This window comes from Leptosomus discolor, chromosome 15 (genome assembly GCF_034619465.1).
Source record: "Leptosomus discolor isolate bLepDis1 chromosome 15, bLepDis1.hap2, whole genome shotgun sequence".
NCBI classification, from domain to species: domain Eukaryota; kingdom Metazoa; phylum Chordata; class Aves; order Leptosomiformes; family Leptosomidae; genus Leptosomus; species Leptosomus discolor.
The window spans coordinates 18,977,522-19,004,863 of NC_141405.1; the positions used below are offsets into that span (position 1 = coordinate 18,977,522).

Consider the following 27,342-nt stretch of genomic DNA (forward strand, 5'->3'; position numbering starts at 1 on the left):
CAGGGATGCAGAGGGACTGAGGAATCTCCATTCTTGGAGCTAATCAAAACTTCACTGGAAAATGCTCTGGGTAACTTGATCTAGCATTTGCTCTGCTTTGCACAGGAAGGTGGACCAAAGAACTACCTGAGATTCTTCGCAAATCACGCATTCTATGATGATGTTCAAATTTTTCAATAAACTGAACGGCAACAAAAAATGTTGACTAATTTGAGAAACATATCTGCTCTTCCACAGTGTTCTCTGCTGACGAGCCCATACATAAAGTGCAGCCATGTCATCAGACTCTGAGATGGCTATCTTTGGGGAGGCAGCTCCTTACCTCCGAAAGTCAGAAAAGGAGAGAATTGAGGCCCAAAACAAGCCTTTTGATGCCAAGACATCTGTCTTTGTGGTGCATCCAAAGGAATCCTTTGTGAAAGGGTCAATCCAGAGCAAAGAATCAGGGAAGGTCACAGTCAAGACTGAAGGTGGGGAGGTAAGCAAAATGAAAGATTTACAAACAGCATTAAATTCCCACTCTGGGGTCTTATGTTTACATGCATGTACCTTTCGTTCCTCTGACAGACTCTGACTGTGAAGGAAGATCAAATCTTCTCCATGAACCCTCCCAAGTACGATAAAATCGAGGACATGGCCATGATGACCCACCTCCATGAACCCGCTGTGCTGTACAACCTCAAAGAGCGTTACGCAGCCTGGATGATCTACGTAAGTACCAGCAGCAGCCTTCCTTTGGGCAGCCAGCAGGAACTGCTCTGCCAGGCTGAGCGGAAGCCAACGTGCTGTCTCCCTTCCCTGCAGACCTACTCGGGTCTCTTCTGCGTCACTGTCAACCCCTACAAGTGGCTGCCGGTGTACAACCCGGAGGTGGTGTTGGCCTACCGAGGCAAGAAGCGCCAGGAGGCCCCTCCACACATCTTCTCCATCTCTGACAACGCCTATCAGTTCATGCTGACTGGTGAGTGGCTCCCTCTGTCTCAGAAGGACTGTACCAGGAAATTCTCTGAAGGACCACTCTGTCCCAGTAATATGCGGAGACTTTTTCAAAGCTTTCATGGTTCTGATGCATACATACCATTGTGTGTTTTACTAACTTCACACCTTTGTTTCTGCTATTATAAATGAAAGACACCCCTGCACTCAGTGAGGTGCTTTGGCATTTTGTTTCTTTTAAGTTCATGCTAACAGGTGAGTGGCTTTCAGAGTGATTCTATCAAAAAGACATTTTAGAAGTAATCACAGTTTCCCTGAAAAATATGCTGATACATACTTGACACATTATTAGAGTTTTATTTCAGTACAGTCAAATCACTGCTAATTTAAACAGGATTTCTTTTCATGCCAGTATTTCTAAAAAGGAAGTATACTACCACAGATAGTTAGTATGTCAGGAAAAACAGTAAGCCAAATGGACTTAGCTGAAGCAAGGAATATAATTGTGTCTGTAATGACATACTGAAAGTGAGTAGGGTATGAAATCCATACGTGATGTGAAAATCCTAACAAAAGGCTACAACAAAAATCAATATTACAAATATTCAGGTTTGTCTTGATAAAATAATGACATTTAAATAATTAAATAGAATTATATATTGGTGTTAGTTTTGCTTCCACCTTGTCATTCCTTTCTTTCTCAGTGCTATTGAGTTCAGAACTACTAACCATGCTTAGGATTCCTTTGTTGTAGGTTCTTACTATCTTGTCCTCTATGTCTGCTCTAAATACAGTCTGTTTGTCAGAAAGTTAAAACAACAAAATCAGAAAAAAATTACTGTATGTAGGAGAAAAAAGACTATAAATAATGCAGTAGGAAAGAAACACATGTCTCTTCAAGGATTTTAATTGTTCATAGTAAGGTATTACTTTGCAAAGAATTCAATTTTTTAAAACTGTTGGTAATAAGCAAAGGAAAAATCATGCAGACATTTTTCTTGTCATAACTTACATTTACTGCACTAATTTTCAGTCTTTTTGTGTTCTTCATTTAAAAAGTCTATTTTTTTCTTCCTCTTCCACAGATCGCGAGAACCAGTCAATCCTGATCACGTACGTACACCCCCGCTCGGGTCCCTGTGGGGCTGCCCGGTGCCAGGGGACCTCCTGCCTGACCACAGCTCTCTGCTTCTCTTGTTGGTTTGACAGCGGAGAATCCGGTGCAGGGAAGACTGTGAACACAAAGCGTGTCATCCAGTACTTTGCAACAATTGCAGCAAGCGGGGAGAAGAAGAAGGAGGAGCAGGCAGGCAAAATGCAGGTAAATGAATAGGTAGTGTCTGGAATCAATGCTTTCCTCTGATCCTGACATGATTTTTGGAAACTATAACCAGCAATAATTGTTGTCCTCCAGGGAACGCTTGAGGATCAAATCATCAGCGCCAACCCTCTGCTGGAGGCCTTTGGAAACGCCAAGACTGTGAGGAATGACAACTCCTCACGATTTGTAAGTTTTTGATGAGAGAAGTTGACATTTATACGTGAACAATGATGTCAGAACAGAGGCTGTCACTTCTGAAGTGTCATGGTCAGGTGATTGTATTCATTGAACTAATATTGTCCTCGTATTTTTGTCAACTGAAAACTGTTTAACTAAACTATCTAATTAACAATATAACTTTAGAAGTGTGGTACAGCAACAAACATTTACAAAGGGGGATCATTCAAATATGCATAAGTAGCTATATTATTTAATAATTATATATATATATATATACACACACACACTCCTGGTATCTGTCATACAGACTGTAAATACAAATTTTTGTAAATTTATGTAATGGAGAAGGAAGGGAGGGAGGGAGGAAAAGACAGATAGACAGTATGGAAATTGCCGGCATCAGATCAGTGAAAATACAAATCTTTGATTTTTTAAATACAGAACTGGGCAGGTCTATTAATCTGACTGTTCAGACCTTGATACAAGTTGTCTGAGAAGGGATAGGGACAAAGCTGTCTGCAAGACATCCTGTCAGAAACCAAACTACTCTATGGCATGTCTTTTTGATTGTTCTAATGAAAAAAGCCATTTGTAAATTTTATTAGATAAGCTTATTAGATAATATCCTTGAGATAATCACAATGCTAATCCACAGTCTCAGCCTGAAGTTCTGTGTTCTGGGTGCATTATCCCTATCCCCACAACTCAGAAAGTAACAGCTGCCTTCTGTTTTTTCACAAGATCAAAAAAACTCATTTAACATTTACACTACCAAAATCCACCTTCACATCATCCTATCTGATTAAAAAATGAAGCAACTGCATCTTGCCTTTCTCTATATCCATCTGTTTGAAATGAAGCATAAATGACCTAATAAAAGGCTTGCTTAGTGGTTTTCTTCTTCCTGTGCATTCAGGGTTATCACCTAAATAATAGTAACTTGGCTCAGATCTCTATATTAGAATTGTCAGTCAGTATATTCTCCTGAATTTTATTTTGTTACACTTTCCTTTTATTTTTTTTTTTTTTTAAGAAAAATAAGAAAAAAAAATCAAAACAAATTCTAAGTTTAAATTTTGTCCTCTGTGGAGTATGTAAGGTTACATATTTACAGTCTGAGTGAAATTTAAAAATGCCTTTTTTCTTTCACTTCTAAAGGGCAAATTCATTCGAATCCACTTTGGGGCCACAGGCAAACTGGCTTCTGCTGACATTGAAACATGTAAGGTACCTCCTGACCCGATCACATTCCTTCCTCCATTTCCACCTCAGTGTATTTTCTCAGGCCTAACTCTGTCCCACTGTCCTTGCTAGATCTGCTGGAGAAGTCCAGAGTCACTTTCCAGCTCAAGGCAGAAAGAAGCTACCACATATTCTATCAGATCATGTCCAACAAGAAGCCAGAGCTAATTGGTAAGAAGTATTATAAATTATTTGATGAAATCTGAACATGTTTAAGATTTATCTCCATTCTTATGTCCAGATATGCCCTATTCCTCTTTACAGACATGCTCCTCATCACCACCAACCCATACGATTATCAATTTGTGAGTCAAGGTGAGATCACTGTTGCCAGCATTAATGACCAGGAGGAGCTGATGGCTACAGATGTAAGTAACGTAGAACGTATTGGTATGGTGAAAGTTCTGTTTAGTGGCCCAGAGGTTTATTTGGCTGATTCTGTTGCAGAGTGCCATTGACATCCTGGGCTTCACTGCTGATGAGAAGACAGCCATCTACAAGTTGACGGGGGCTGTCATGCACTATGGGAACCTGAAGTTCAAGCAGAAGCAGCGTGAGGAACAGGCAGAGCCAGATGGCACAGAAGGTGTTAACAAAATCTGTAACTCCCAATAACAGAAATGGTTACATAGGTGGCAGGTGACATTCTGGTATCTTGCTCCAATTTACTTTCATAGAGACATAGACCTCAGCTTCCATAGTACCAATGTTTGTAAATTTCCCTTCAAGTTATCACAAGATTGCAGTATTGAAACCTACAGCTACATCTTAGTGGATGTCCACTTTCAATGATCACTTCTCCTCTGTCACTGTCTCCCCCTCTTTTTGTGTGTAGTTGCTGACAAGGCTGCCTATTTGATGGGTCTGAACTCAGCAGACCTGCTCAAGGCCCTCTGTTACCCTCGAGTCAAGGTCGGGAATGAATATGTGACCAAGGGTCAAACTGTGCAGCAGGTAACAACCAGCTGCTGACTGGGAGCCTCTGGCTTGATTTACTCTCTTGCTCTGGGTACTATTTTCCTTCTGCATTCTTCTTTGTTTTAGGTGAACAATGCAGTTGGTGCCCTGGCAAAGGCTGTCTATGAGAAGATGTTCCTATGGATGGTTGTTCGCATCAACCAACAGCTGGATACGAAGCAGCCCAGGCAGTACTTCATTGGTGTGCTGGACATTGCTGGCTTCGAGATCTTTGATGCAAGTAACACAGAAACTATAGCAAAATCTTGAGAAGGCAATTAGGGTGAAGAGAAACTAGAGAATTATGGTGGGGTTTTTTGAGAACATTCCATTCACCTGCAATTTGATATCAAGTTTTGAAGTTTTTTGAAAATGTTTATTTTTTATTTTCTGGAAATGCTTTCCTTCCTTGTATATGTCACTGCTTTTTCTCCAGCACAATTCATGAACTTCAACGGATTACATGTAATAGTTTCACATAATACACAAGGAAGAAGCAGCTGCCTTTTACATAATTAGCATAAATGTTGTAGATATTGAATAATTTGAGCTTAGTACTAAGAAAACCCACTGATAGCACATAAATACCAAAGATACAATATCACAGAGTGTAGGAAAGGAAAACTAGACTTAAGTTCCACACAAAATTGTGCCAAGGCTTTATAAAAAGAGAGCAATATGTATCCTTTGCTTCTGAAGAGCCAAAGGGTGATTCCAACAGGAAGAATGCATTGGCTGCCTTTAGTGCAGACAGAGAAGTTCTACAGACATTCAGGGAATGTACCTGAGTCCAAACCAAGACTGGCAACCACTGACAATGTCCAATTTTTTCTTTAAGGGGAAAATTACATAATTGGAAAAAATACATAATATGAGAGAAAGGAGTGATGTAAATTGCACCTTGATAAGGATAAGACTACCAAATCATTTTGGAATCTTATTTAAAAATAAATTATATATACAAACACCATTCAGGTAACAAAGAGCAAAAAAACCCAACCTCTTTAAAAACAGTTAATAGGATATTTTAACATTAAAAAAATCTTTGTTTTAACTGGGTATCCCTGCATGGAATTCTGAGGGTACAGGAGAAAGCTATACAGGCAGTTCTTTATCTTCAGAAGGAGTAAATGTTGTCTTTACACTAAGCAGTTCAACAGCCTGGAGCAGCTGTGCATTAACTTCACCAACGAGAAACTGCAACAGTTCTTCAACCACCACATGTTCGTGCTGGAGCAGGAGGAGTACAAGAAGGAAGGAATTGAATGGACATTCATTGACTTTGGGATGGACCTGGCTGCCTGCATTGAGCTCATTGAAAAAGTATGTTGATTACATTTAAGATTTTGTTATTTCTTCTTTGTGGCAGAATTTTAGGATTTTTCTTCAGCCTTATTTTTTCTTGCCCTAATGCTTCACAAACCTAGCTATTATTATCCATTTATGTTCCTGGCTACTTGTATCCATAGAATCACAGAATCACAGAATCATTTGATTCCAATCATTCCATTGGTTGGAAAAGACTTTTAAGATCATCAGGTCCAACCATTATCCCAACACTACCAAGCCCACCACTAAACCATGTCCCTAAGCACCACATCTACGTGTCTTTTGATCACCTCCAGGGATGCATTTCAGGCGAATATAGAAAAAAGGTACTGGGTGAACAGGGGTTGATAAAACCATTACTATGAGCTGACACTGTTTTGCGTAACATCCTCTTCTATGCAAATGGAAAGATAGACATCTCATCAAAAATAACATTTCAGGAAGTAGCTGAAAGATCTGTTGAACAAAGCTTAACTTTAGTAAGACACCTTCATCTACACAAATTTACTCTGGAAAATTATTAATGCAAAAAATAAAAACCTACTTTTGTTTATCAGAGCTTCCAAATTATTCAGAAAACTTTGTGAGATTATTGTGATGTTATCGGTTCTGAAATCCATTAGTTTCACACATAAATTCATATTTTGTCTAGAACTGCATGTGCAAAACTCAAAAAAGATTTGATTCTTTTTTGATCCAAAAAAATGACTAACTTCTCTTACTTCCCAGTTTCCTGTACTTGACTGCAGTCTCCTTGTGAAGGCAGATCTGTATTTTATCACTGTTATTTCTTGCTGATTCTCCCAGCCCATGGGCATCTTCTCCATCCTGGAAGAGGAGTGCATGTTCCCCAAGGCAACTGACACCTCTTTCAAAAACAAGCTCTATGACCAACATCTGGGCAAGTCCAACAACTTCCAGAAACCCAAGCCTGGCAAAGGCAAGGCTGAGGCCCACTTCTCCCTGGTGCACTACGCTGGCACGGTGGACTACAACATTAGTGGTTGGCTTGAGAAGAACAAGGACCCCCTGAATGAAACTGTCATTGGGTTGTACCAGAAATCATCTGTGAAGACATTGGCTTTACTTTTTGCCTCTGCTGGTGGAGAGGCAGGTCAGTTCTCTGAAAAGTCCTATCTTTGGTGCACAGTGGTTCTGCAAATATGCGGAATCATGAATGAGCCCCAAAGCCATAAAAATTTCATTATCTTCACTTTATCAGAGGCCAGTGGTGGTGGTAGCGGCAAGAAAGGTGGGAAGAAGAAGGGTTCTTCTTTCCAGACTGTCTCAGCACTTTTCCGAGTAAGTAAACACTTTATCTTTTCATCTATCTAAATTAGAATTAAATTGCACTTTCAACTAGTTTAGCTGCAGTAAAACAGCAACTTCCATTCAGACACTCATTTAAAAAAAAATAATCTTATGGAATGAAAAACGACACTGGAAAGTCCTGAAATTACACTTAAAATAAACATTAATTTTGACGTAAAACTATGCAGTACCATACCTCTATCTTTTGTTGGATTGATGGCAAATTTTTCAAATCCTAAAAGGTGATGTTCTATGTGAAGAATCAGGGGGAACTGAGCTATTGATTAAGGTATTATCTGCTGATAACTTTCAGCCCAGTGAATTTCCATTGACAGGCATTTTATGCCAAGTTCAAAGAACCTAAGACTTAGTTTTTCCATATTTCATATAAACACATACTAAATCATCGTCCCACAGGAGAACCTAAACAAGCTGATGACGAATCTACGGAGCACTCACCCCCATTTTGTCCGTTGTATCATCCCCAATGAAACAAAAACACCTGGTAAGACGCTCAAGCCAAAAGAGAACTTCCTCTGGTACAACCATTGCCCTCTGCACTGGAAACTGTGGCATTCATTTGTGCTCTGAATTGTTAGGTGCCATGGAGCATGAACTGGTACTTCACCAGCTGCGGTGTAATGGCGTGCTGGAAGGCATCAGAATCTGCAGGAAAGGTTTCCCCAGCAGAGTCCTCTATGCTGACTTCAAACAGAGGTAAGAGCTACGAAATGAAGAGGAAAGTCAGCTGTCCTCCTCTTCTCACACAACTGAACTTTGCCAGTCTCTCTGAATATGGAAGCACAACAGAGCTGCACAAGTCATTGCGTACAAGATTAAAAAATGCAGACTGGGACGTGGCTACAGCACATTCTCAGATAAAAATTACAAACTCAGAAGGTTTTGGCCATTGTACCAGCTGCAAGTTTCAGGGGAAGATGCTTTCTTCCTATACGCACAGTGGCAATGTTCCTTTCTAGCAAATTTGTACAGCACAGTTTAAGCAAAAAAGATAGAGGACTGAAACAGCTGGAGAACAGCGTCCTCTTCTGATCAAGGACTGATCACCTAAAGACAGTAAGTTTCCTTAACTTTGTTATCAGATTAGGACTTGATTACAACCATATCTCTAAACAACGGGTGAAATTCCAAGTTCTTCAGCCCTATTCTGCTGCAAAGACTGCTGTTGATTTCAACAAACTGTATAACCTTGTGACTTGAGATGGCCTTCATTCATATTTCCTCTCATTCCACAGATACAAGGTGCTTAATGCCAGTGCCATCCCAGAGGGACAGTTCATTGATAGCAAGAAGGCTTCTGAGAAGCTTCTCGGGTCAATCGATGTGGACCACACCCAGTACAAATTTGGTCACACCAAGGTACAAGCCCTCCTTGACTCACTCACTGCATGTCTCTGCTTTGCTCTACCTGACAGTGATGTGCGGCAACATTCCCTTTCTCAAGGTGTTCTTCAAAGCTGGGCTGCTGGGACTGCTGGAGGAGATGAGGGATGAGAAGCTGGCGCAGCTCATCACTCGCACACAGGCCAGGTGCAGGGGCTTCCTGATGAGAGTGGAGTACCAGAGAATGGTGGAGAGGAGGTAGACATTCCTCACCTTCAGTTAAAGCCACTGTACTTGGGGAAAGTGTGGGCACCCATCATACTGAAAATATTCAATGTACATTTCAATTACGCTTCAGGGAGTCCATCTTCTGCATCCAGTACAATGTTCGTGCATTCATGAACGTCAAGCACTGGCCCTGGATGAAGCTGTTCTTCAAGATCAAGCCCTTGCTGAAGAGTGCAGAATCTGAGAAGGAGATGGCCAACATGAAGGAAGAGTTTGAGAAAACCAAGGAAGAGCTTGCAAAGTCTGAGGCAAAAAGGAAGGAGTTGGAGGAGAAAATGGTGAAACTGGTGCAGGAGAAAAATGATTTGCAGCTCCAAGTGCAGGCTGTGAGTAACTTTATTTTATTATTTTATAGGGAAAAAGAGTAAATAAGTTCTAACTCTTCTTTCATACTACAGAACTCTCAAATTGCATGCTAAGCCACTTTCAAAATATTTTAAGCTGAATACTGTACAACTAAAGGCAAAATTCAGGCCATAATTCTTTTCTCACTCAGTCTCACTATGACAAATTGGAGTTTGAGTTAAGAATGACATTTTAGTCTTCATGTCTACATGTACATGTCTCCGTGTGAGTTCATGACATAAAGCCTTATTATAGTCACTGTAGTGTATTTGGTGGAGTTGGGACTGTGATTCCATTGACTAACTACCCTGCCCTAATTAAGAGCCTAGTGCCGTATCTTATGGCATCGCTCATCTGAGCTCCTGTAGCTACTGCTCTCAGAAGACGCAGATGCCCATTTCATCCTTCAACGCAACTGCCAGCCTTGTGTGTTGTTCTCCAATGCCATTTGGCCTCTTGGAAACTTGGGCAATGTTTAGGCAATACCCTTCAGTTGAAGTGTCCATTTCAGGGGAAGATGAATCTTGTTCTAGTGTCCACTGACTGTATTGGCTGGGTATAAATCTACTAACGGGAGTTTCAAGTGTTTTCTCAATGGGGGAATTATTTATATTTCTCAATACTTCCAAATAAATGTGAATATGGTACATTATAAAATACAATCACTTTCTAAAGGGCAAAAGGAAAACATTGATAAAATCCAGGTAACCCACGGACAGACCTGAGATAAACGAGGCGAAACGTAATGGAGCTAGACGCAGCATCTGATGAGGAAAAGGGTCAGAAAAAAATAAAACTGATTAAAAACTTACTCTAAATTTGTAATTTGTAACGTGATTACGCAGTAAGCCCTTCCCAAAAGCGATCCCGATGGGTTTACTGATGTACATCTGCTCCTTCAGCATTAAATAACCTTTCATGTATTTTCCCATCAGGAAGCTGATGCTTTAGCTGATGCTGAGGAAAGATGTGACCAGCTCATCAAAACCAAAATCCAGCTGGAAGCCAAAGTGAAAGAGGTGACTGAAAGGGCTGAGGATGAAGAGGAAATTAATGCTGAGCTGACAGCCAAGAAGAGGAAGCTGGAGGACGAATGTTCAGAGCTGAAGAAAGATATTGATGACCTTGAGTTAACACTGGCCAAGGTTGAGAAGGAAAAACATGCCACTGAAAACAAGGTACACACACAGGGAGTCACATGACAGGCCAAGACATCACAGACTCTCAGCCTGCTACTCTAAGGCATGCTGTCTTTGGAAAACTGAGCTGGGCCTTGTCTGAGTATCTAAAGGACAAATTAAACACCTGGCAACACACTGTGAAGTGAAAACATCACTGCACCAGTGAATATGTTTGCTACCTGATTGTGACACTTGCTCATGTTTGTAGGTGAAAAACCTTACAGAGGAGATGGCAGCCCTGGACGAGACCATCGCCAAGCTGACAAAAGAGAAGAAAGCCCTACAAGAGGCCCACCAGCAGACACTGGATGACCTGCAGGCAGAAGAGGACAAAGTCAATACGCTGACCAAAGCTAAGACCAAGCTGGAGCAGCAAGTGGACGATGTAAGCAGACAGGCAGACAGCAAGGACAGGACAGGTATGGAGTTAAACTGGGCTGGCCCAGCACCGATGGTCTTGTTTGTTTTAGCTGGAAGGGTCCTTGGAGCAGGAGAAGAAACTGCGCATGGACCTTGAGAGAGCTAAGAGGAAACTGGAAGGAGATCTGAAGCTGGCCCACGACAGCATAATGGATTTGGAGAATGATAAGCAGCAGCTGGATGAGAAACTGAAGAAGTAAGAGTGGCTGCAGGGCACCTGAGTGCTGGGCTGGTGCACTTGTCTTTTTCCTTTGAGCTCTGACGTGCTTTGCTTTGCCCAAAGGAAAGACTTTGAAATCAGCCAGATCCAGAGCAAAATCGAGGATGAGCAAGCCCTGGGCATGCAATTACAGAAGAAGATCAAGGAGCTGCAGGCAAGTCTCTGTTCCTTCCCCTCTCCCACCCAGACGCAGGTCAGGTAGGAGGAGGACATGGCTGTGAAGGGTTCCTAATGTTCCCCAGGCTCGTATTGAGGAACTGGAGGAGGAAATTGAGGCAGAGCGAACCTCTCGGGCAAAAGCCGAGAAGCATCGGGCCGATCTCTCGAGGGAGCTAGAGGAGATCAGCGAGCGCCTGGAAGAAGCAGGAGGAGCTACCGCAGCTCAGATTGATATGAACAAGAAGCGCGAGGCGGAATTTCAGAAGATGCGCCGTGACCTCGAAGAGGCCACGCTGCAGCACGAAGCCACGGCTGCCGCCCTGCGGAAGAAGCATGCGGACAGCACAGCGGAGCTGGGGGAGCAGATCGACAACCTGCAACGCGTGAAGCAGAAGCTGGAGAAGGAGAAGAGCGAGCTGAAGATGGAGATTGATGACTTGGCCAGTAACATGGACTCTGTCTCCAAAGCCAAGGTACACAAACACCTTGTAGGCTCACTGACCTAGTGGAATACAATGCAACTTCGTGCACCTGCTATTATTAGGAGTATGGATGGTTAACCCCTCCCATCCCGTATGTTGATACACAGGCGAACCTGGAGAAGATGTGCCGCACACTGGAAGATCAGCTAAGTGAGATTAAGACAAAAGAAGAAGAGCATCAGCGCATGATCAATGACCTCAATGCTCAAAGAGCTCGTCTGCAGACAGAATCAGGTAAGACCTACACATCTCTGATGTGCAAATGAACAATGTCAGAGAGTTAGTGCAGAAAGGACCCTTCTCGGCACACGGTCTCTCCAACATGCTTTGTCCCCTCCACTGTAATGAGAAATGCAGGAAATGGGATCATAAGCTTCTACAAGGTCTGCTCACTAGTTTTACAGCCCTAAATGTCCACAATACTTTCATCAGTGGCAATAAAAGGCTTGTGTATCTGTAATTTTTCCCAGGTGAATATTCGCGCCAGGTGGAGGAGAAGGATGCTCTGATTTCTCAGCTGTCAAGAGGCAAGCAGGCATTCACCCAACAGATTGAGGAACTCAAGAGGCACCTAGAGGAAGAGATAAAGGTGAGAAGGCTTTCCATATTCCATCTTTTCAGGTAGATTCCTCCTCTCTAAGATGTTTTTCAGATACTTATGCAACTGCAGAACTATCATAAAACAGGAAAAAACTCAATGCAAGTCTTCTAATGTTAGCTATTCCCTGGTGTTTATCCATTATTTCTCTTGTCAAGCTCAGCTTCTTTCCCTGTTCATTATATTGTTGTCGTTTTGCATAGAAGAATAATCCAGTGTCCAATAATATTTCAGTCAGGAGATTTCACAGGATATTTCCATTCTTTGTCCCAATACTCTTCTTGCTGCAGGCCAAGAGCGCCCTGGCCCACGCCTTGCAGTCTGCTCGCCACGACTGTGACTTGCTCCGGGAGCAATACGAGGAGGAGCAGGAAGCCAAGGGGGAGCTGCAGCGTGCCCTGTCCAAGGCCAACAGCGAAGTGGCCCAGTGGAGAACCAAATATGAGACGGACGCTATTCAGCGCACGGAGGAGCTGGAGGAGGCCAAGTAAGTGGGGAAGGTGGGGAAGGCTGGCAGAGACTAAGGATGGAAATGTGAGGAGACCACGGTGATACTGTCAGGAAGAAGCTAGTTTTCTGCTTTGGGGTGGGGTGCCAGAAAGAGAGAAAATACATTCTGCACTACATGTCTATTAGAAAAAAAAAGCCATGCAAACATGTGTAGGAGGCAGAGAATGGAAGACAGAAACAATGTAGTATGTAGGCAAACAGAAGAGAAATTTGGGTCGTAGACTGTAAAGTGGCTAGGCATGCTGCTGAGAAAAGCACCACAGAATGAATTTCTCCTTGTTTGTTAACTGAGACCTGTACTTATCTCCTGCCAGGAAGAAGCTGGCGCAGCGCTTGCAGGATGCAGAGGAACACGTTGAAGCTGTGAATGCCAAATGTGCCTCCCTGGAAAAGACAAAGCAGAGGCTGCAGAACGAAGTGGAGGACCTGATGATTGACGTGGAGCGAGCGAACGCCGCCTGTGCAGCTCTGGATAAGAAGCAGAAGAACTTTGACAAGGTCTTCTGGGCTCCAGCCTTGGGGCTCCTGGGCAGAGCATGCCCTCCTGATTGCCACGTCCATACTGAGGTCCTGTTTCTCTTCAGATCCTGGCAGAATGGAAGCAGAAGTATGAGGAAACGCAGGCCGAGCTGGAAGCCTCCCAGAAGGAGTCTCGCTCTCTCAGCACGGAGCTGTTTAAGATGAAGAATGCCTATGAGGAGTCCTTGGACCACCTGGAAACGCTGAAGCGTGAGAACAAGAACTTGCAGCGTAAGTCCCTGGCCCTCGGCCCCTGGCTGGGCTTTCTCACTATCCACCACTACCCACCGCTGCACATGGGTCTGGGCCTGCAGGTCGGCAAAGATGCCCGTCACCTGGGTGTGACATGGCCCTTCCCATTCTGCTCTGTGCCTGACCATGCCATTGGTCTGTGTTCCCCCAGAGGAGATTTCCGACCTCACGGAGCAGATTGCAGAGGGAGGAAAGGCCATTCATGAGCTGGAGAAAGTCAAGAAGCAGATTGAGCAGGAGAAGTCTGAAATCCAGGCTGCTCTGGAGGAAGCTGAGGTATATGCCCATGATCATTGTTTTCTAGAGAGATGTACAAAGGAGCAGTGTGAGAGATAAAAGCTTGGTGCTGTCAAAGAAAGTCAAGGCCTCTGTTTCCACTTCATCCATAGCAGAATAGTCCCATTTTTCTGCATAAGAGGTTGTTTGGAAGACAATAGCTGTAGAAAATAAACTCTTAACTGACACGGCGTTTCTCTCTTATCCAGGCCTCCCTTGAACACGAGGAGGGGAAGATCCTGCGCCTCCAGCTTGAGCTCAACCAAGTGAAGTCTGAGATTGACAGGAAGATAGCAGAGAAAGATGAAGAGATCGACCAGATGAAGAGAAACCACCTCAGAATTGTGGAGTCCATGCAGAGCACCTTGGACGCTGAGATCAGGAGCAGGAATGAAGCCCTGCGGCTGAAGAAGAAGATGGAGGGAGACCTGAATGAAATGGAGATCCAGCTGAGCCATGCCAACCGCTTGGCTGCCGAGGCACAAAAGAACCTGAGAAACACTCAGGCAGTGCTCAAGGTATGGCAAAACGAAAAATGTGTTGGCTGGTTTCTGACACAGCTAAAAATTTTCTTGAGCTACAATTCTTTCAGTTCTATATTGATGTGAAAATAGGAAATAAGAAAACCAAAAAATACACCTCACAATGTCTTTTCTGTCTTACCAGGATACCCAGATACACTTGGACGATGCTCTCAGGACACAGGAAGACCTGAAGGAGCAGGTGGCCATGGTGGAGCGCAGAGCAAACCTGCTGCAGGCTGAAATTGAGGAGCTACGGGCAGCCCTGGAGCAGACGGAGCGGTCGAGGAAAGTGGCTGAGCAGGAACTGATGGATGCAAGTGAAAGAGTTCAGCTCCTCCATACCCAGGTTAGACTCATGAGATTCAAAATCTCAAGAGCCATTTTTTTCCCTTTCCAGAGTTTCCATCTGTGTAAATTGTTAAGTCATCTCTTGTAATAAAAAGCGTGACCTGAAACAGAATTATTAGCCTTATGAAAGGAACTGGGTAATAGCTAAACGCGTAGGATTGCATTAACAGGAATCAGAAGTGCTTCTCAAAATTTAAAGAACTCTTTGCTATCTAGCTGTGTATGACCTGGCAAGATGCATCATTTGAAGGAGAATGATAATATTAGATACATAGATGATGCATTTAAATTTAACTGTCTAAATACAGAGCAAATTTCTAAAATAAACGTTCTGGTTTGGCGCTAACTCCACAATATATTTTGTTTTTCAACAGAACACCAGCCTGATCAACACCAAGAAGAAGCTGGAAACAGACATCGCCCAAATTCAGAGTGAAATGGAGGACACAATCCAGGAAGCCCGCAATGCTGAAGAGAAGGCCAAGAAGGCCATCACAGATGTGAGTTGGGGGCTCCTGGGTGGTGGATGTATTCTCCTCAAAATATCCCCACCCCCAGCAAAATAGCTTTGACCTTTTGCTTTTCAGGCAGCCATGATGGCAGAAGAGCTGAAGAAGGAGCAGGACACCAGCGCCCACCTGGAGAGGATGAAGAAGAACCTGGACCAGACGGTGAAGGACCTGCAGCTTCGTCTGGATGAGGCTGAGCAGTTGGCGCTGAAGGGAGGCAAGAAGCAAATCCAGAAGCTGGAGGCCAGAGTGCGTAGGGCTGGTATTTGTGCACGAGTGAGCACGTCCCTTGGAGAGACACCAGGGAAGCTGCAAAGATGGGCTTCTCGCTGCAGGTGCGGGAGCTGGAAGGGGAGGTTGATGCTGAGCAGAAGCGCAGCGCTGAAGCCGTGAAGGGTGTGCGCAAGTACGAGAGGAGGGTGAAGGAGCTGACCTACCAGGTAAGGCAGAAGGCCTCCTTGGGCTGACAGAGTTTTCTGACAGCAATTCAGATTTTGCACGCACCACGCCCAAGGGGAGTTGTTAACCTCACATGATGCCGAACCTATAATTCCCTCTCTTTCCTGTTTGCCCACCACTCCAGTCTGAGGAAGACCGTAAGAATATTCTCAGGCTGCAGGATCTGGTGGACAAGCTGCAAATGAAGGTGAAATCCTACAAGAGACAAGCTGAGGAGGCTGTAAGTATTGCGCAAAGAACAGGCAAGAGCCATCTTCCCTCGGGGCGGCAGGCTCATTGAGACGAGTTTGGATACCAGGAAAGGGGCGTGAAAGAAACTCCTAACACACGACAGTCTTGGCCACACCATCTCACTATGGTGTCATGAGGCTTTGCTGGGTTCTGGGCACCCGGCAGTCAGGGATGAACTGAGGGAAGTTCTGCAGCCTCCTTCACGCAGGAGGTCAGACTAAACAAACCCAGGGGCCACATCCACTGACTGACGTTAAGTGGAGTTCATGAACCTCTGCTAGTAAGAAACAGCAGAACGTTTCAGGGTCTTCTTAATCTAACAAATCACACTGATAGCTGAACAGCGGTAGTGGGAAAATAAATACACAAATGACAAATCCAAGTGACAGTATTGCTCCTCAAGAGCACAGACACAGCACTGGTGAACCTTGTTGCAGTGGGGTCCTGAACAAGGGAGGCTCAGGAGGTCTGTGTGAGGCTTATGGGTGAGCAGTGGTGAGTGGGGGCTGGAGAGTCGTGCCTTCCCCCGGGAATAGCCACCGCCCTGCATGGCCAAGGGGCAGGAGGAGTGAAACCCCTGCCCTGGGCTCCTCACCACCGACTCCCTCTCCCCACACAGGAGGAGCTGTCCAATGTCAACCTCTCCAAGTTCCGCAAGATCCAGCACGAGCTGGAGGAAGCCGAGGAGCGGGCTGACATTGCAGAGTCGCAGGTCAACAAGCTCCGAGTGAAGAGCCGGGAGTTTCACAGCAAGAAGATAGGAGAGGAAGAGTGAGGATGTCATGAGGCAGCAAAGTGACCTGAGGGCTGCACAAAATGTGAACCCTCTCTTGCTTCTTTAATTAGTCTTTGTAACCATGTCAATGTCTAGAGAATAAAGAACGTAGACTCCTTTGCATACACAGCATTGACTTACATTTCGGTTGTTTTCAAGCAAATAATTTTCAGAAGTAAGCTCCAGAAATTGTTTTCTGGAGTAAGATCCAGAAACTGTACACCTCTGGCCACTGTACACAGTTAGAGCCATCAGAGCAAACAGAATTTGTTGTACTACACTAGCAATTGTTTCCTGGCAATGGAATTGTAATTTAAAGTTAGAATTATTGTCTATAAGAAGAGCAATTGTAAACTTATGTTTTATGAGGTTTACAAGGACGCATATCAAGAAGAACCGGTTTTGATTATCTAAAACTGGAAATGAGAACAACTCTAGGAACATGACAGCATGGAAGAAAACTCCAAAGCTGACACTCTGAGGATACAGGGAAACACTGCACATGACAGCTCCACACTGCCAACCAGTGCTCCCTGTCTGCCTTTTGCAGCGATGGATGGGTTGTGTTGTATAAGTGAACTGAACCCTGGGTGGAAAGAACTAGCCGACCATCACTGACTTTTTTTTTCATCCCACATGGGGTAACAATGAAAACATTTAAAACCAGAATATAATGCATGGGCAGGACAAAAATCAGGAAAAGCTGACGATGAGGAAGAGCTTCAAGGCAGAAACAGAGGCAGCTGCCTAATTACCTGCACATGAAGAAGCAGTGCAGCTTAAAATACAGAACAGCCGTTCGGGCAGCACTGGACCCTGGTGCATCGCGTAGCTGCTAAGGGCAGATCCCACAAGCAGACATCAGGAACGGTAAAGGAGACTTGGCTCGCTCTCACTACAGGGTCAGTTATGGGCCCTTCAAGGTTCCTGACGGGTTTCTACATTGCTGCATTTCCAGGGAGCACTTCAAGAAGCTGTGAAGTTGCTGGGGAAGGCAGCTGGAGCTGTTAGAGGGGAAGCAGGGAGGAGGCAGCAGGAAGGAAGCCTTTTGGACTGACCACAGCGGTTGGTGTGTTTGCAGCAACAGCATTCAGGATTAGGAGGTCCTCCCTCCCCCAGGCACACCAAGGTTTACACCCAAGAAATTCTCCCATGTTATAACTAAATATGGAAGTAGTTTGCTAGGCAGCAGCTAAATATATTTAAGGAAAAGATGACACCCTGTGTTGACTCCCGTGTCACTGTAAGTGAAGCTCTTGAGAGACAGCATCTTTATGTGTGAAGCTGTGAAGGCTGCATCAATGCCAGCGATATCTGGGCACCAAACAAGGGAAACCACCCCTCCTCTCTCTCCCTTCCCACAGTGTGCTCCCAAGAAATGCACAAGGGGTGGGGTTCTTTCTTTCCAGACAAAATCTTTGTTTCCACACCTTGAAAGGAAGCAAAGGGATTTTGTTTGTACTAAAGCAGCTGTTTCTTTAAACGAACAAACAAATAAAAAATTCCAAAGACAGTGTATTGCAACTGTGGCCCAGGAAAAGCATAGAGGAGTATTTCTAGCTCCATAGGTATATTTTTAACCCTGCTGACTGACTGGCAAATACCACCACAACTTTGGGGACCATATTTTGATGCCTAAAATCCCTGTTCCCCTTGGACAATATTACAGTGACTGTCTGAAATGAACAAGCTGGCCTGACTGTGGAAGAAACATGAGGCACTTGAAGCACTTGCAGATGGTGGGGTTCTTCCTTCACCTGTAAGAAGTTATGGCTTGAGAATTTGTTCCTAAATGCTCAACCAATGAAAGGTAACATTGCAGGTTCCTTAAATGACAACCCCTTCGTCTGGTTGTCTACTTCAAACTGCATGTGTGGGAAAGAGAGAGGGGTCCCACCCATCACGCTGGGCTGACCTTGCCTTGTCACCAGCCATCCCAGAAAGCATGACTGGAGACTTCTTGGAATCAGAGTGGAACATTAATGGGAGAAGTAAGGAAAACTAATTTCTCCTCACTTTGTGATTTGCTGCCTTAGCTAGAGGACAGGAGTCATTTTGCATTGACACACTATTTCTGGAGTCAGAGTGCTTGTGACCTGATAAGTGCTGATGAAAAGGTAACCGATCTTAGGGAAAAACATGATTACTGTCAGACACTTCTTGTCAATAGCTTGTATAATAATAATCATAATTGCTGTTCTCCAAGCACTCCCAAGCCATACACTCAGGATGCAGAAACATTGCCTTGACCAAAAAGTGCATTCTTTCCCCGTGACAGAAAGGAGAGGGACAGAGAGTGAAAGAGAGAAAGCAAGAGAGAAGGAGAAGAGGGAGAGAAGGAGGTGGAGCAGGAAGAGAGCCTGGGAGAAAGAAATGGAGAAATAGCAAAAAGTGAGAGGAAGGGTGGAAGGAAGGGTGGAAGGAAGGGTGGAAGGGTGGAAGGAAGGGTGGAAGGGTGGAAGGAAGGAAGGAAGGGTGGAAGGAAGGAAGAAAGGGTGGAAGGAAGGAAGGGTGGAAGGGTGGAAGAGAACAATCAAATTAACATCATCTAGCTGTTGCTACCTGACCCAGGACTTCAACTCTGCTGCTTTTGATCATCTCTGAGAGCATTTTCCAGTTACCGCATCAGCCCTCTTCAAGTAGTTGGGTCACAGTGAAGGTAGCTGCTCTTCCTAGGTGCAGAATAGCGGCTTCATCGGTCAGAGGTGTGATCAGAATAACACAGGGATGCAGGGAACTCACTTGGGAGTGACTGTCACAGCTGTACCTACACTCCAGAAGGGCAATCCCCACTGCTTTTGTGAACGCACTGTCCATCCACCCATTTCATGCCCATTGCCTTAGTACCTCAATGCTTGTCTCGCTGGGTAAAAGTGTCTTGGGAAACAGATCTGTTTTCTGAATGTCTGCTGTCCTGTCACTGCAGGCAGGGCGGGCAGGAAGGCTGTGTCTGGAGCCTCCTCACACCCCAAGTCCTTGTGAGCAATGGTGCCAAAAGAAATGGTTGAAAACACTGAAGGGAGGTGCACTTTTGGACTGAGGGGAACTGGGAGGGTAGGTAGAGTATGGGACACTCCTGAGAGATCTGAGAGTGAGTTTACACACTGGGCATTGCATGATTGCATGACATACTACTACTTTGCAAGTTGATAATTATTTTAGATACTGAGAGCCTAAATTTGATGGTCTTCCCGGCAGACACACTAGCGAGTGAAGAGAGTATTAGAATTTAAGCTAGGCAAGGAAGCTTTCCCATCATTAAGTGCTCTTGGAAACTTTCAGAATTTCCTTCTTTCTTGGTATGCAAAATCACAGTATTCCAGATGTCTCATCCTGAAAGACACCTGCCTTGGGCAGCCAAAAATCTGGCCTTGATGAAGAATGGAGTACATCCATGCATCCACATTGCAGTGGAGAACCACTGAATGAAACAAGGAAAATCCATTTTTCCTAGGGGTCAGATTGTAGCTGAACCTTCATAGAAGTGAGGGGGAAATGGGCATCAAAAAGATAATACAAGATAACCCACAATACTTCTGTATGTAACGGCATGCATCTTACCCTGTTGTCAGGAGATGTTCTGGGTGTTCAATCTGGTGTTGGGATCGTAAGTAATTTGTGACAGTACCTGAGAAGAATATAACCACAGCTCAGACAAGGGATGATACGCGTGTTCGTTCCATTCACAGAATTCAAAAGCGAGGCTTGAAAACCATATTAATCAGCTGACGTTACAGCACCTCTGTTATTTGTCAGCAACTGCAAATGATCCAACATGTTCTCAGACTTTTTCTGGGGACTAGTCACTTTGAAGCTAACACTGTACTAGCAACCCTGTTTTCCCTTCACTCCAAATCCTTCTCCTTCTTCAACTTCTTCTACCACCTGTTGTCTCTTTTTTTGCCTGTTCTACCCAAAGACCACCCAGCCTTCTCAACCCACTCACCTGCTCTGTAACAGGAGCTCCTCAGCTGCTTTGGTGAGTGATAGAAAGGGCATCCTGAATGTCACGTTCCCATCCAGGACCCACTCTCCAGTTCTTTTCCATTGATGCTTGCTGGAAAGCATAAGTAACTGTGCATCTTTGACATTAATTCAGCACCTGCCCAGGTATTATTTTTTACCTTCACAGTTAACTGATCCTTAGTTATCTTTGGAGTCCCAGTTGCTCTCTTCCTGGTCTCTCTTCTTAAAGACATTACAAGTGTGAAACATTTTACGTACTTTTGTGGCAGACTTCTCTGTACCATTAAGCTATACCACAAACGCTTTTTAAAAAGTAACTTGGAGCAGAGTCAAGAGAGTACAATTAGGAGACAGAAAGACCTTCACAATCTCTTCATGCTCTGGTGCATGGGACAGGGCAACCTTCACAAGTAACTTCTAGCCCCAGAAACACTAGCTTACCTTTGCTGTGGCCAACGTCATGAAGGGCCAAAATTTCCCTGTGCCCACTCTGTATGTCTCCCCCTAAATATTTTTACATTTCTCGTAGTAATGTTCATCAATCTGTTTTCCTCAAAAACCAGTTAATACCTTTAGTCTCATCTCAGGCTCATTATGGGAATTTTTTAACCACAAGACAACCACTTTAGACTAGACACTTCCTGCAGGGAATATTAAAAGCATGCATTCCATTAGTCAAAAGGAGAAAGAGAGGTTTTAATAAGGAAAGTGTGTCCTACCATCTCCAGGGTCCAGTGTCCAGCTGATTCTTAGTGTTGGGAAGTGCTGGGTTGAGAAGTCTTGCTCTGAACGATCAGTGTTTCAGCAATTCTGTTTCTTTGGTGCTAACATTCTGGGGAGCTATCATTATACACAGAGGGCAGTAGAAATGCTGCTGCAGCAGATGCTGGTCATTCCCCATCAGGCGGTTCATCAGGGGTCCACAGGGCACACTGATCCCTCCAGCATGCCTTGCTCACACTGAGAGTGTGGCCAACACAGCACTTGCAAGCTGCAAATCCCATGGGGAACATTTTTCAATAAAACTATCTGGTGTATCAGATAAGCGAAACAAGTACAAAACTCAATTTAACTGGAAATGTGTTATCTGTGAGCTTTTTAACGTAGCTTATTACAGAGCAGATAAGTCTCTGCATATCTGAGTGTTTCAGTGTTTGGTACAACATTTCTGACAGCTTCAATATTAACCTTGAAAATGGCAAAAAATATCATTGAAGAGCGATCCCATCAACAGCATCATTGGGACCAATCTTTTCCAATGTGAGAAAAAGTTCTAAAAGATGATCCAAATGGTCTCATCTCAAGCATCAGTATATGTCTATATATTTATATGTCTCTAAATTTATATGTCTATAATAAGTATTTTATGAGCAGAAGGCCTGTGTGAGAGAATGCATAAGAAACAGTAACAACTGGAGTATAAAAAGAGCACTAAAGGGAAACAAACAGAAAAGCTAAACAATTTGTGCTGGTTTTTACTTCAGAAAGCAGAAAGTTTCCAGAAAGAACATCTGTTAATCTATCAATGGCCAACAACAGCACTTGGAAGCTGCAAATCCGATGGAGAATGTTTCTCAAAGCATTGTACTGAATAATCTATAGATTTGTAAGATCTGGCCACTTTATTCTATCTTTTTTCTGAAGATCCTGATAGTTTTAGTTCTTCCTGAATCACAGTTTAGTCTTTTATCTGACAATATTTATGGCTGGTACAGCTAAGTGCAAAGAAGAAAACACTTTTCTTAGTGGAGGAGTAAAATTGCTTCTATGAGTAAGCTTCGCAATGGCTGTCTGAAGATATCTTGGTTCTTATGTTGATCATTCAGAGACATCTACTTTGCTGTGATAGCAAAGGTGCTGCACCAATAATGAATTCTACCAACGTGATTAAGAGAAAAATTACTTTAAAATGAAAGCAGCTTGTGGAGCTAGTTCTAGATTACCAGAAACCCCATGGGAGTTGCTTCTGAGTTTTTTGTTTGCAGTGAAGATTTCATGAGCATTTAAAAAGCCAACAGATGATCAGGCTGTAAAAAGAGCATAGAAGAAAATAAGATTTCTGCAGAAAAGTTGATTTTTCAGTATAAAGCAATTAGAGATATTCTCACTTTTTTATACAATGGGGTTTATAATAAATAGAAGAGTAGCAATGCACCAGGAATAGATGGTACTCACCTGATATTGTTAAATTAATTAAAATCTGAAGAAACTGAATTATTTTCTGGGGCATATAACCAGTGCTTAAGTCAATGCCAGAGAAATGGAAATGGCAAATGTAATATCAGGCTTTAAGAGGGACTCAGGAGTGAATGTGAGAATACACCCCAGCACGTATGATTTCTATATCAACAGATGCTGCTAAAAGAGGAAGAAAGAAAATACACTGCATAAGTACCAGCACAGCTTTTGTAGAATCCTGTAGGTCATGACTTGCCAGCCAGCAAGCATGTATAAAAAGGTGGCTACATCAATGCTGGGTGCCTCAAGGCTCACACTGAAGCCGTGCTGAGACCACCTTGCTCCTCTATCACCGCATGTGTTGATTTGGGTGGGGCAGGAACCTCAAATGTAGAACAGCAAATGCAACAGTTCACAGTGCAGCATAACACTGCCTGAAAGGTCATTGTGAAGGGGCCTTTAGATGTGGTATACACAAAATTGCACTTCTCTGACTCTCTAGTAAGCCTCTAAACTCATACAAGCTTGTGGCTTGCATACTTTTCAATACTGGCACACTAGAATTCAAGAAGCCCTTATTTCTCTCACTTTTCTGCTGCTGAGGCAGGTGTACAGATCAGACCAGTGCAGAGTAGAAGAAGGTCATTGTTAGTCAGTGCTTTCTGGGAGTATGTCTCTCTTGGAAAAATCTAGTGGCAGTAACATAAGGTTACTGCCACCTCTCTGCTTGAGGCCACATCCACTCAGTGCAGAGCTATGCCTGTTTAGATTTTAAAAGTTTATCAAGGAAAACAAAATTGTCTGTCGATGGTAGCTCATCATCCCTCTATTTAGATGAGAAAGATTTGTCCACACCACTGTTATTCATCCAAGGCCCCTCCCATTCTATTTGCCTGGGACAAAAGGATTCAACGTAGGTAGTTCGGTTGTGAAGAAAATTCAAAGTAGAAGAGGCTATGAGAGATGGGTACTCTCTTTTTAGTGAAGTTATTTTTAACTTTGCCAGTTCCTTTAATCCTGTGCAGTATCAGAAATAGCTGTGTTTCTCTACACAGAAGGGCAGAACCTTGAGATAAGATATCTGATAAGCACATGGAAAAGACGGGCAGGAATGGGTTCCCAGCAGAACAACTTTAGAAAAGATGTAGGTATAAGTAGCCCTGAAAGAAAGAAAGGGGAAAAAAAAAAGAGAAAAAAGGTCATACTCCACACTGAGAAATGTGGGGTACAGTAAGAAATCAAAATTAACCGCACCTTAAGAAACAAATTAAAGCAGAAAGCATATAAATGAAACAAGAACAGAGAATTAGACTCTCTATGAAATGAAATCATGCAGAAATTAAAGGTAAGTTAGTACAGGTTGAAAAGCAGCATAGGCTTGCAGTGCCAAATGACCTTCTGACACCAAGGAAAAGTTTGTTTGGCACAGTGTAGCCACAGCACAAATTTGATATAAAATCCCTGCAACCAGACAACATTATCATGAAAGACCTGGGAAAGAAAATCCCATAGGATACCCAAGCATGGCCAAAGGCTGTGATTTCGGACTCACAGATATGTGAATGGACCAGGGTCTGGGTGGTCCAGTTGCTTTTCTGAACTGAGGAAATGAGTAACGTCATAGTATTTTGGGGATCAGGCACAAGACAGATGACAATACACATCAGGCACCAACCCTGTCTCCAAATGTCAGGAATGGGACTGACCTCCATCAGGAATGTACACACTGAAGCCAACTCCAACACAAGGGAAGGAATATTCAACCCCAGTTTATTTTTTATCCCTTTTATTCTTCGCATGATCCATTTGTCTATCCCTTGCTGAAGAATGTGGAAGAGTTGTATCCACACAAATGACAGCAACTGACCCATCATGTGGTACACTCAAGCAACAGCATGCCTATCTTCACTCTAGAAAGGCATGCCCAGAGCAATGACAGATCTGGCCACAACTGAAAAAAAAAGTAGTCATTAGAGAATTGGAGCCAGTGGGGCCCAAACACTACTGGAAAAATCACAGACTGCTGGTTTCTGCAAGTTTCCACAAGGTGTACAAGGTGTAACTCAAATGAGCTGGGGAAGCCAGTATTTTGCATGAGGAAAAAAAAAAAGAAAAGCAATGGTTGTTAACAGAACTGTAAGATAAAACATTGAACCACACCCTCAAATTATATCCGGAAAACAAAGCAGCAAAACATTGCTTCATGTAACGGCAGTAGGTAGTCAGGCTACCTGAAGGAAAGAGGGGAAGTTCTCTCACTGCTTCAGACATCTAACACCTGTCCAGTCCCACTTCAGGAAGGATTTCCAGAGCTACCTTCTTACAAGTCATGAGGAATGATTAAAGTATATATAGTGGCCTGTGGAGACTGGGATCCCGGGACAGCTACTGGGTACACTGAGCGTCTATGCCCAGGTACCAGCAGGTCCACTTTGTACATATGCAGATCTATATTGCCACTATCAGGCCTTCATCCTGAGCTGTTGGAGGGGAAAAGGATGATGCCATTTGTGCTGTTTGTATTTGTGCAAGGGCTTACTCTGTTCACCTGTGCTAATCTGTGTGGCCAGCTATAGGTGTATATATAGGTGCATATGTGTTGCATATGTGTACTCCATGTGCATGTGCCTTCTGGGAATACATGCTCAGTCACACTACTTGGTTGGACCTGAGCTTGGAACCACGGCGATCTTGCCTCTGAAACACTGCCCGATTCAGCCCTGTCCCCTGACAAGAAACTCCTCCGGAACAAAGTCAGCAGGGAAACCACTGTTAGAGTGAAAAACAGTCAGGCATTGAGCATTGTGAGGTGGGGAAAAGAGGGTTTCCCTACCAGACAGCCAGCTTGCTATCTGACCCCCTTCAGCTGGCAAAGCTACACGGGCTTTTGCTGCTCAAAATATTCTGGCAGTATCTGAGACAACAAGTGAATGACAAGCATATTTGGAAAGTTCCTCTGGCTGACCTGCCTGGGAAGGCACAAACCTCACTATTCCTTTCTGTATTAGCCACATGTGTTACTTGCTCAGCACTGACAAGGAAGTAGAATGATGGAAAGCAAATTTGTCAAAATTAAAAGGAGAAGAACCAAAACAGAATGGCATGTTTGTTACCTGAACATGAGGAAAAACTTCTTTACACTGAGAGTGGCAGAACACTGGAACAGGCTGTCCAGGGAGGTTGTGGAGTCTCCTACTTTGGAGATATTCAAAACCTGCCTGGACACACTCCTGTGCAAACTGCTCCAGGTGAACCTGCTTTAAGAAGGGAGTTGGACTAGATGAACTCCAGAGGTCCCTTCCAACACCTACCACTCTGTGATTCTGTGATTCTGTGATTCTGTCCAGCCCAATATGCCCTGAGAGAAATATTGGTAAAAGCCTTTTGCCATAGGCCAACCAGCCTTGCTCATTTGGGACATTTACCAGCAGGATATATGGCACAGAATTTGGCTCAAGACAATAGAACATACTGAGGTGTGTGGGGGAACCCTTGTACATTGCCAGAGAGACATACACACACTCTCTTGCACACTTGTATATAGTCTAAAAAGGGCTCTTTTTGTCATCTGCTATTTGACAGTCACAATTCAAGAAACACCTTTTAAGCATTTTCTCCGCTGAGTCTTAAGGTCAAATCCCTCCCTTTGCCTTTTTCTTTCTGAGAAGACAAAGCTGTGCTAGTATCAGCATCCAGTCTGCACCCAGTCCTGGCTCTGAAGTACTTGCTCTGTGCATGCCTTCCTCCCACTGCACTGCATGGTTGGCCTGTGCTGGAAGTAGCCTGAGTGCTTTGCATAATGTGGAAGCCAAACTCTTAGGTGCCAAACTTCCTTGTTATGCAGATAATCCACTGTTTAGTAGAAGCCATGCCGCAGGCTCTTCCCAAACAATCCAAGCAGCCATTGCATGTGTGGATTGTTTCCTGGACATGTTAACAAGCCCTTTGCTGCTGGCAGAACTGCCGCATGGACATCTCAGCTGAGGACATGAGGGAACTTCTGACTTGGCAGGAGTGAACTGATGGAGCCCAGCACCTTCCTCTGAGCTAAATGCAAGCCACTGTCAACAATAGCCTGGTCATCTCCAGTGCCAGTGGTACATTGTCAAGTTCCTGATAACAAAACTCACTTTTCTGCAGTACTTCTGTGACCACTGAGCACATGCTGTTTTCTCTGGCACGGATGCAGCATTCCTGGCTGAACAGGAGGACAGAACTCATTTGAACACGAAGTAGGTTGCTAAGTGAAATCTTCCATAACATTCAGATATGGGGGATAAAACTTTCCCCCATAATTTTTCTGAGTTAATGCCTCTTAAGACCTCTGTTATTGAAGACTCAGAGGACAGAGGTGCTGTTGCAGACACTTCTCATGAGCCAAACGCAAGATGATCCTGGTTCCCTATGGAAATCTGATGCTACATAGGAGATCTCCCTCCTGATGTATTACACAGAGAACAGGTAAGTGTTAGACCAAGAGGA

The 27,342-nt window shown here is 43.8% G+C and overlaps 1 protein-coding gene across 1 annotated transcript; it reads left to right on the plus strand.

Annotated features, from left to right (window-relative positions):
• The first annotated feature begins 274 nt into the window (after nucleotides 1-274).
• LOC104345177 (myosin heavy chain, skeletal muscle, adult-like) lies at nucleotides 275-16,716 on the plus strand. The gene is made up of 38 exons (XM_086473794.1): nucleotides 275-478; nucleotides 568-711; nucleotides 805-961; nucleotides 2,022-2,049; nucleotides 2,146-2,257; nucleotides 2,351-2,443; nucleotides 3,596-3,659; nucleotides 3,752-3,850; nucleotides 3,944-4,047; nucleotides 4,127-4,265; nucleotides 4,515-4,633; nucleotides 4,724-4,873; nucleotides 5,789-5,959; nucleotides 6,773-7,079; nucleotides 7,188-7,267; nucleotides 7,694-7,781; nucleotides 7,876-7,993; nucleotides 8,533-8,656; nucleotides 8,742-8,878; nucleotides 8,979-9,234; nucleotides 10,189-10,431; nucleotides 10,643-10,819; nucleotides 10,905-11,050; nucleotides 11,138-11,228; nucleotides 11,317-11,706; nucleotides 11,823-11,949; nucleotides 12,186-12,304; nucleotides 12,604-12,800; nucleotides 13,138-13,321; nucleotides 13,408-13,573; nucleotides 13,746-13,870; nucleotides 14,080-14,388; nucleotides 14,537-14,740; nucleotides 15,117-15,242; nucleotides 15,330-15,500; nucleotides 15,587-15,691; nucleotides 15,835-15,930; nucleotides 16,561-16,716. Exons 1-38 carry the CDS (start codon nucleotides 275-277, stop codon nucleotides 16,714-16,716), a joined length of 5,826 nt encoding a protein of 1,941 aa, XP_086329920.1.
• The last annotated feature ends 10,626 nt before the right edge of the window (nucleotides 16,717-27,342 follow it).